This window comes from Electrophorus electricus, chromosome 19 (assembly GCF_041902795.1).
Source record: "Electrophorus electricus isolate QZ-2024a chromosome 19, ASM4190279v1, whole genome shotgun sequence".
Lineage (NCBI taxonomy): Eukaryota > Metazoa > Chordata > Actinopteri > Gymnotiformes > Gymnotidae > Electrophorus > Electrophorus electricus.
Window position 1 is genome coordinate 5232501 of NC_137515.1, and position 10000 is coordinate 5242500.

Here is a 10000-nt window from a genome sequence, read left to right on the forward strand (position 1 = left end):
CCCTCCAGAATGTTAATCTCCAAGCTAAATTATTTCTTTCCAGTATAAGATAGACGCTACCATTCCCACGACGTACCGTGAATAATTCAAGCAATCATGGCTGAACTCCAGAAAATCCCCTGAAAGTGTTCCATCAAAGCGCTAGTGAAACAAGGGCCTGGGGTAATCCCTGCATGTTTGGCCCCGATCGAAAAAGCCTCGACTGGCCTGGAAATAGTCTAGTTACGTTTTCACCAGAGACGCTTTCCCTCAGTCCTGCTGGGCGGTGACACATTTTCAACCAGAGGCGGATTAGAAGACCACTAAGTGACTTGGCCCGAAGCCCCCCTCTGTTTCCAACACACCAGCGTGGTTATCATCCTCCCCCTCATCTTCATCACTGGGATTGTTGTCTTTTTTTTTTGTCTACAGTTATCTTTTCTTGGACTCTAGGTGGCAAAGGATGGGGGGAGGGATGGAGGGAGGGAGGAGAGAAAACAGTGTTTGTTTCATTAAAAAAAGCTCTGTGCAGGAGAAGGTGACCTGCTGAAATCTGATTAGACAATGCGGTCTTATTTAGTTCAGCTGCCCAACTGAAGCTCCTCTTCTGGCTGCCGCCCAGAACGGCTCGCTCTCCCTCAGCACCCAGAGCTGTCCAATAGAAAATTGATTTGACTGCTCCCACTCCTGCTGGTTGGGCTCTGATTGGCTCCAGGCCTGGAGTGAAGGCATCACCTGGTGAATAAAGGAGGAGGTCTGAACCAGCATGAGGTCTTCTGTGTTAATGACTGTGGTGGTGCTAGTCATTCGCTGTTCTCCCTCTCTCTCCCTCTCTCTCTCTCTCTCTCTCTCTCTCTCTCTCCTCTCTCTCTCTCAAGCACACACGCATGTACACACACAAGCTCAAAGTACCCCTTATGTCAATAGCACTATCACCCCCCCCAAAAAAAACCAGGCCGCAGCAACACACAGCTAGAGGGGTGCTGTCCGGTGTATCTGCAGGGTGAATTGCTATGGACCGAGTCTGTAGCTGGCATATGACCCTGGGGTGCACCACAGGTCTGCCGGATCTGGATTGTGGAGAGTTTGGGGCGCTCATGCTGGGTGAGTGAAGGGGGGACGTGGGGGCTCGTCTGAGAGGCTGGGTGAGAGAGGAGAGGGGGAGGGGCTTCCGTGTTCGTCGGAGGCTCACGGGGCGAGCCCCCACCCCATGTCACCCCATGTCAACTCTCAGCCAGCGGCTATAGAGGTGAGACCTTCCTGCCCAAGTGCATGATGGGGGATGGAGTTCGGAGCGCGTGCGTGAGCGCCTTCCCCCTCCCTCCGGCCCCTGTGCTACGAGGCATCGGCCGTGGACGCCCCCTTGTGGTTCGAGGGCGAGTCCGATGTCTTTGCTGTCTTTCGAGGTGGGCTCTCCCTGGACCCCACCTCATGTAGTGATGGGTCCTTATACATGGCAACTAGAGACGGGCAACAAGGAAATAAAATATGGGACCCGTTACCTTAGCAACAGGCAGGACAGTGAGCAAACAAAATATACTCTTAAAGATGTTAAAAGCCAGAGGACAAGTTTGTATTAAACAGACGCGAGATATGAATATTAGCTTCGAAGGTTTTGGACTAAGCATGACACACAGTCCTGTGTGGTCCTGACCTAAGTCAGGGGGCGACTGACCTTCAATGACCTTGGGCAGGAAGTGGGCAGCTCCTTTGTTCTTCTTGACCCGGTTGCCCTTCATGACCTGCCCTTCGCGGTTGATGCCGATGTACCAGGCCCGGCCCGACTGGGTCTGGCGGTACAGCATGGACGAGTAGGTGACGTAGTAGTTCTCAAACACGCTCTCTTTGAACTTGCACTCTGGGTTGAAGTGCTCCTGCAAGACAAGCAGACGCAGGCGAAGGCATCAGCAGACAAGCGCGCACAGAATTCTACATCTGTGCGGTGGGTGTGTAAGTGTGCGTGTAAGCTTACATTTACCGGACACTTTTATACAAAGCAACATACAATTATGACTAAGTACGACTTACGCAATTGAGGGTTATGGGACTTGCTCAGGGGCCCAACAGTGGCTGGACAAGAACCAGCAACCAAAGTCAAGGACTTTAACCACTGAGCTACCATTGCCCTCGATAAAATGTGTGGTGGAGGTGTAAGTGTAATAAAGTGTGCGGTGGGTGTGTAAGTGTAATAAAGTGTGCGGTGGGTGTGTAAGCATGCATCTTTGATCTGTAGCCCATCTGCTGGTGTGCTCGGTAGGTTCCGTTCCCGTTTCTGAAGACGGGACACTTTCTTATTCTTCTTCTCAACACCGCACTAACGCTGGCATGGCCTGTAATGCTGGCATTACGCTCAGCAGTGCTCCTGGAGTTTTTCCCAAATCAGTGTGTTTGGTAGGTTGAACACGGTCCACCAAACAGACGTACGGAGGCAGCAGAGGTGCTGCGGTTGGAAACTCACCACTAATGAGAGGCGAGATGAGGGCCAACACAAACTGTGCACGAGAACGCAGCGGAGGCGTTTCCAGTAACGCGGCCGGCGGTTACGTCTGACAAACATACCTGATGGAATGAGTCCCCTCCCGCTGTGTTACCAACGGCATCCAGGCTGGCACATAACTAGCAACCTACATATGCAAAGGGTATGTAAAAATACATGCAAACTATGGTAACGAGTCACATGAGAGTGTCGGAAATGTTGACAGAAGAGAAAGATCGTCTGTTTCACTTTTAACAGACTCAGAGTTAAAAAAAACCCTAAAAAATAAGTAGCAGTCTTGTCACAGCTATAACCTCTCTGGGAATCCATCATCTTCCTAAGTTCAGTTTGGCCAGGACAGAAAATAACCGCACAAGTTCTGTCTCACCCACACAGCCATCTGTCCTCCTACAAATCCAGACCCGTGTTACTATGAAACTGTAACTAAGAGGACATGTCTACGTCTCTCTTAGTCATCGTCTGGGTCCTTTCACCGCCGGGAAAGTGAGCCCAGTCTGCAGGGGCAGCTGACTGAAGCTTCTCCTGTCAGAAAAGCAGGAGGAGAAGGAAGTGGGGAGCAGAGGGAGAGAGGGAGGGAATGATGGAAAGGGAGGAAGGGAGGGAGGGAGGGAGGGAGAGAGAGAGGGAGCGAGGGAACAGAGTGAAGGGCGAGGGAGTGAGGGAGCCACTGAGGGAAGGAAGGATGGAGCAGATTGAGGCAGAAGGAGGGAGAGAGCGAGGGAATGATGGAAAGGGAGGAAGGGAGGGAGGGAGGGAGGGAGGGAGGGAGAGAGGGAGCGAGGGAACAGAGTGAAGGGCGAGGGAGTGAGGGAGCCACTGAGGGAAGGAAGGATGGAGCAGATTGAGGCAGAAGGAGGGAGAGAGCGAGGGAATGATGGAAAGGGAGGGAGGGAGGGAGGGAGGGAGGGAGGGAGAGAGAGAGCGAGGGAACAGAGTGAAGGGCGAGGGAGTGAGGGAGCCGCTGAGGGAAGGAAGGATGGAGCAGATTGAGGCAGAAGGAGGGAGAGAGGGAGGGAATGATGGAAAGGGAGGAAGGAAGGGAGGGAGGGAGAGAGAGAGGGAGCGAGGGAACAGAGTGAAGGGCGAGGGAGTGAGGGAGCCGCTGAGGGAAGGAAGGATGGAGCAGATTGAGGCAGAAGGAGGGAGAGAGGGAGGGAATGATGGAAAGGGAGGAAGGAAGGGAGGGAGGGAGGGAGAGAGAGAGAGAGCGAGGGAACAGAGTGAAGGGCGAGGGAGTGAGGGAGCCACTGAGGGAAGGAAGGATGGAGCAGATTGAGGCAGAAGGAGGGAGAGAGCGAGGGAATGATGGAAAGGGAGGAAGGGAGGGAGGGAGGGAGGGAGAGAGGGAGCGAGGGAACAGAGTGAAGGGCGAGGGAGTGAGGGAGCCGCTGAGGGAAGGAAGGATGGAGCAGATTGAGGCAGAAGGAGGGAGAGAGCGAGGGAATGATGGAAAGGGAGGAAGGGAGGGAGGGAGGGAGGGAGGGAGAGAGAGAGCGAGGGAACAGAGTGAAGGGCGAGGGAGTGAGGGAGCCGCTGAGGGAAGGAAGGATGGAGCAGATTGAGGCAGAAGGAGGGAGAGAGGGAGGGAATGATGGAAAGGGAGGAAGGAAGGGAGGGAGGGAGAGAGAGAGGGAGCGAGGGAACAGAGTGAAGGGCGAGGGAGTGAGGGAGCCGCTGAGGGAAGGAAGGATGGAGCAGATTGAGGCAGAAGGAGGGAGAGAGGGAGGGAATGATGGAAAGGGAGGAAGGGAGGGAGGGAGGGAGAGAGAGAGGGAGCGAGGGAACAGAGTGAAGGGCGAGGGAGTGAGGGAGCCACTGAGGGAAGGAAGGATGGAGCAGATTGAGGCAGAAGGAGGGAGAGAGCGAGGGAGAGAACCCCAGGCAGGCCAATAAAGGCCTTCTGCTCCATCTTGCAGTTCGTCTCTGTGTGAACACTAACTGTCAAATATTATATTTCTTCCTACCTTAGTGTGCAGGCCAAAAAATGCAACATTTGAACCTTTCTGTCTCCATCAGCTATTTATTTCTCCAACTGTACCTCCTCCCCACCTCTCTCGACCTGCTTCAGACTACGTCCCTCTTAGACATCGTTATCGCACATTTGCTGACCAGGCCCGTGCTGAATAACTGATCCCTGAATAATTATGAGGTTCTCTATCAGAAGATCCTTGAAGCCTCTGCATGGTAACCCATGACTCGCGGACTGGCTGACTGGCTGAGCTGGGATGGCAGCGTCTCTGGGCAGAGCAGATCCTGGTGAATCGAGGTGGAGGGGGTTAATACTCGAGGTGAGGGGGTTAATAATCGAGGTGAGGGGGTTAACATGTGGCTGGTGTGCGTGCGTGTGTGCGGCTCCATTCAGCATACAACACAGCATTTCCACCCTCCCCTCCCTGCTCAACGCACTCCTCCCTTCTCTTACTCCTTTTCCTAAGTCTCTTCTCTCGCTCTCTCGCTCCCTCGCTCCCTCTCTCCCTCTGTCTGTCTCTCTGCAGTGGTGTCTGATTACAATCATCCTACCTGCTCCAACAAAAACACCTTCTTGCTGGAGGTTTTTTTTTCTTTTCCCCCAAATCAGTGTGTTTGGTGGGTTGAACACGGTCCACCAAACAGACGTACGGAGGCAGCAGAGGTGCTGTGGTCAGAAACTCACCACTAATGAGAGGCGAGATGAGGGCCAAGACAAACTGTGCACGAGAAAGCAGGGGAGGCGTTTCCAGTAACGCGGCCGGCGGTTACGTCTGACAAACATACCTGATGGAATGAGTCCCTTCCCCCTATGGTGCCAACGGCATCCAGGCTGGCACATGATTAGCAACATACTAATCAAAGGGTATGTAAATATACATGCTTGTTACTATGGTAACAAGGTATGGTATGGTAGCGTAGGAAGTTGACAGAAGAGAAAGATCGTCTGTTTCACTTATAACCGACTTTAACAGAGCCAAGCCAATGAAATGAAATGGAAATGAGCCCTGTTAGCCCATCTCCCAGAGCCCGATAGTGAGGAACTCTGCACACGGGGCTTCGTGGGCGGGGCATATGACGGCACCTTTACATAGATTTTGCAATCAAATAGGTCCTTGCAGCTTTTTTTGTTGTTGTTGTTCAGAGAGCAAGAAATTGACAGGAGGAGGCGGAGCACTTCTAATAAATACACTTTAAAGAATTTCAGATTCCCACTGCATTTGGGACAAGTGGTCTCCGGTAAATATTTATATTGGCCATCCACATCCTTTACGTTGAGCTGAGTTAGTGCTTTTTTAAAAATCCTTTATTAACATCTACGGAGAACCAGCCATTAGCCTCTTTCGCCCGAAGTGCCCAACGGCTGCACCCCAGAACCAGAGGAGCCGGGGAACCCCACGGAGGGGCATCAGACCAGCGGACGTCCGGAGACCAAATGTGACCTCCACACCTGTCCCGCTCACGGTGGGGATAGACACCCCTGAACGAAACACAACACTTCAGACCCAAATGAATAATTAATACCTATTATGCTATTTATATGCTATTTCAAAAAGCACATGCATAATTCAGCATCACTTTGAATCATCATAGATTCCACCGACAAGATGGACGAGACGATTTTGAAGTTCTCATAGTGCACACAACCACACCTCCAAACGGGTTTACGCCATCGGTTCTCAAACTATCCACAACTAATCTGGCCACAGACTGAACTAGAAATCTTAACAGGATTTTTATTTTTTATTTTTTTTTTTTTATGTCTGGCAGATAACTGAAAATGAGTAGTCAGGACCAGTGAGAATAGACCGCGAGGGGATGAGGTAGGCGCAGGGTCCCCTCGCCAGGTCGCTCAAAGGGTGCAATTCCTGCTCAAGCCAGCAGGGGTCAGGGCAGAGCGAGCGGCAGAGTTTCCAGTGCACGGCATACTCACGTCTTCAGTGAGCCATACTGCTCACTGCGTGTGCTACAGTCGCTCTGGGTGGAAAAGTGCACAATCTGTTACAGGACCAGGCTTTTTCTCCCCACTGGTTATTTACTTTTTTATTACACGCACTAAAGAAATTTTTTTTAAATCCCAATTAGCTCTAGATAATATAAAACCGTTCTTACAGGGAACACAACTCCAAAATACATCTCATGGGAGGAAAATACATCAAGGAATAAATAAAAGGTCCAAGACTAAGCAATAAATGCATTAAAGTGCTGGATACTAGTGATCGTCAGCAAAAAATGTAAATAAAATGACAGGAGTAGGAACAGACTGTAGGAAGGTTACGGAGGCTAAGGGCTTCATCCCCACACCTTAACTACCCCATCTCTGGAGAACCATAAGTCTTCTGCAGTAACTTCTCCTCATCATCATAACTCAACATAAATCTGCTTAATGGCGTTTGTGTTTATGCCATTGTGTGTGTGTGTGTGTGTGTGTGTGTGTGTGTGTGTGTGTGTGTGTGTGTGTGTGTATGTGCGTGCATGCATGCTAATGTAAGCATATTTGTTAATCTGTCTTTTTGTTTGTGGGAACATAAACATGTGTGTATGTATGGCGCTTGTTGTGTACAGTACATATTCGCATTGCAGTGTCTCGTACCAGTTACATGTGCGCAGTAAACCTCAGTGCTGCTGGATGTGTGTGTGTGTGTGTGTGTTTGCGGCATGCCATGCTGCATGAGTCGTTAAAGCACAAACGTCCACATTTGGGAGTGGTGTGTCACGTGGTGGGGAGGTTAACACACAGGAGACAGATCGAGCCATCTGGTTAAGCTGATTGGCTGCAGAGGTCTGAAACAACCACGGCGACAGCATCAGGCAGGGCTCGAGTAGAGGGGGCGGAGGTGGTGGAGGCGGTGGGTGGAGGGAGCAGACAGCCACACCACCCATCCATCCTGGCTCATGGATTGATGGGTGATGGGCTTCTGTCAATAAGCTTCAGCTTAGCCTGGCATCTCGGGCGTGAGAGGTGGGGACCGCACCTCACTGTCCGCCCCAGCCTGTGGCAGGAAGGAACGATGAGCCCAGAGGTGCCCTCTCAACCTTCTGCTGTGTACTGAAACATCCCAAAAGCAGGAGATGGCACCCTGAGAAAGGCAGGAATGGCCACAGAGCCATTCATTCCCACTCCCATTCACATTCCCACTCCCATTCCCACTCTCTCTGCCACTCTCACTCCCATTCCCAATCCTGATCATAGCAGGAGGCAGATCAGAGCCAAAACTATTCCTGTCAGATCAAGCTGCTTCCAATTGTGTCAGCAACCCTGTTCTCCATCGCTCTCTTGCTCTTTCTCTCTTTTTTTCTTCCCTCCATCTCTCTCTCCCTTCCATCCCTCATTCACCTACCATTTCTCTCTCTCTCTCTCTTTTCTCTCTCTTTCTCCACCAGTACAGAAGGTCTTTTCCAGAGCATACCATCGATAAAGTGGGTCAGCAAGGGGATATGACACTATTTTTATCAGGAAACCGTTCTCTCATGTCCATACCACAGGTAGCAGAGCTCCGCTCAGTCAAACACACACACACACAAAAGGAGATTCCCTCGACATGAGCTCAGAGAGGCTTTGGGGCGTTTATGGTTCTGCGCGGCTTGCATGTAGACTCGCTCTGCTGCAGGGTTGGACTGTATGACACTGATAACCATTACAAGTCCCAGTGTCCAGTTGAGCAGAAAGTGAAAGGACTTGAAGGGCTTAAAAACATGATGCACCAACTTATGATGCACTTATGATGCACTTATGATACACTTATGAGGCACATATGATGGACTTATGACACTTATGATGTACTTATGATGAACATATGACACACTTATGATGTACTTATGATACACTTATGATGCACATATGATGGACATATGACATTTATGATGTACTTATGATGCACTTATGATGCACATATGACGCACTTATGGCGCACTTATGATGTACTTATGACGCACTTATGATGTACTTATGATGCAGATATGTACTTATACTTATGAAGAACTTATGATGCACTTATTCAGAGTAAGAATCACTTTACTAAATTAATGCATCATGTAATCAATAGGCTTGTTTTTGGTGTTGTAATAGCAGGATGGGAAACAGAGAAGGTCCCCCCCCCCAACACCCCCTCACCCCCTCACCCCTCACCCCCTACCCCCCCACCCCCTCACCCCCTATCCCCTCACCCCCTACCCCCCCACCCCCTCACCCCCTACCCCCTCACCCCCTACCCCCCCACCCCCTCACCCCCTACCCCCTCACCCTGGGTCTGTCACTGCTCCAGCACACTCTGTCATGCTGACAGCAAATGTCACAGTGTGAACATTTGTCAGCACTGTCATTTCCATTCTCCAGAGAACATGAGCCCATGGTTAGAATGCACACATGCCCACACATACACTGTTATCTGTATATATATATATATGTGTGTGTGTGTGTGTGTGTGTGTGTGTGTGTGTGTGTGTGTGTGTGTGTGTCTGTGTGTGTGTGTGTGTGTGTGTGTGTGTGTGTGTGTGTGTGTGTGTGTGTGTGTGTGTGTGTAAACATATACATAAAAACAGCTGCTATGTTAACAGACAATAATTTCATATCCAGATACTACAAAAGTGATAAGATACTGCAACATTAACTCAGCATGTAAATATGCAAATATTGCATAACACACTCCCTGCAAATAAACTGTATTTCCCAGAATTCACTTCAGTTAGACCAAGTCTGCCACTGTCCAAAGATACCGAAAAGAGCAGAAAAGACATTAGGAGAAAAGACAGCCCAGGCCTTAAGGGTCAGTAGCAGGGGTCAGGAGGTCAGAGGAGAAAGCCACAGGGTCATATCGCCATATCACCAGAATTACCTGGTTCAGAATGACCTGGGTCAGAATCACCTGGGTTAGATTGACCTGGGTCAGAATCACTTGGCTCAGAATGACCTGGATCAGAAAGACCCGGGTTAGAATTACCTAAGTCAGAATTGCTTGGCTCAGAATGACCTGGGTCAGAATCACCTGGGTTAGAATTACCTAGGTCAAAATCATTCGGCTCAGAATGACCTGGGTTAGAATTACCTGGGTTAGAATTACCTGGGTCAGAATCACTTGGCTCAGAATGACCTAAGTCAGAATGAGTTGGGTCAGAATGACCTGGGTTAGAATTACCTAGGTCAGAATCACTTGGCTCAGAATGACCTGAGTCAGAATGAGCTGGGTGAGAATGACCTAGGTCAGAATCACTCAGCTCAGAACAACCTGAGTCAGAATGAGCTGGGTCAGAATGACCTGGGTTAGAATGACCTGGGTCAGAATCACTTGGCTCAGAATGGCCTGGATTAGAATGACCTGGGTTAGAATGACCTGGGTCAGGAGGTGCACAGTGGCTTCCCTGTGTACTGACTAGCACTCCTGAAGAGACCCCCCGCCCCGTTCCTTAGCTCACAAGGAGGCAAGAGCCAACCGCTCTCACAAGCCCACATTATGATCCCCAGCTCTGGGATATTTTCCCGTACTGTGCGGAAAATCCACACTTTCTGACTTTCCCTGGCTCCCTTTTCTCTCGTTCTGAATCCGTAGATCTCTCTTT

General features: G+C 50.3%; 1 protein-coding gene across 1 annotated transcript in view; it reads right to left on the reverse strand.

Annotated features, from left to right (window-relative positions):
• The window catches only part of fgf11b (fibroblast growth factor 11b), a 34086-nt gene that overhangs the window by 220 nt on the left and 23866 nt on the right, over positions 1–10000 (reverse strand). Inside the window, exons 5-6 of the mRNA XM_035535794.2 lie at positions 1655–1853; positions 1–1439 (exon numbers count right to left, since the gene is read on the reverse strand). The exon at positions 1–1439 is cut by the window's left edge and continues 220 nt beyond it. Coding sequence (XP_035391687.1) covers positions 1315–1439; positions 1655–1853 — 324 coding nt within the window. The 3' untranslated portion in view covers positions 1–1314. The remainder of the gene's footprint in view (positions 1440–1654; positions 1854–10000) is intronic.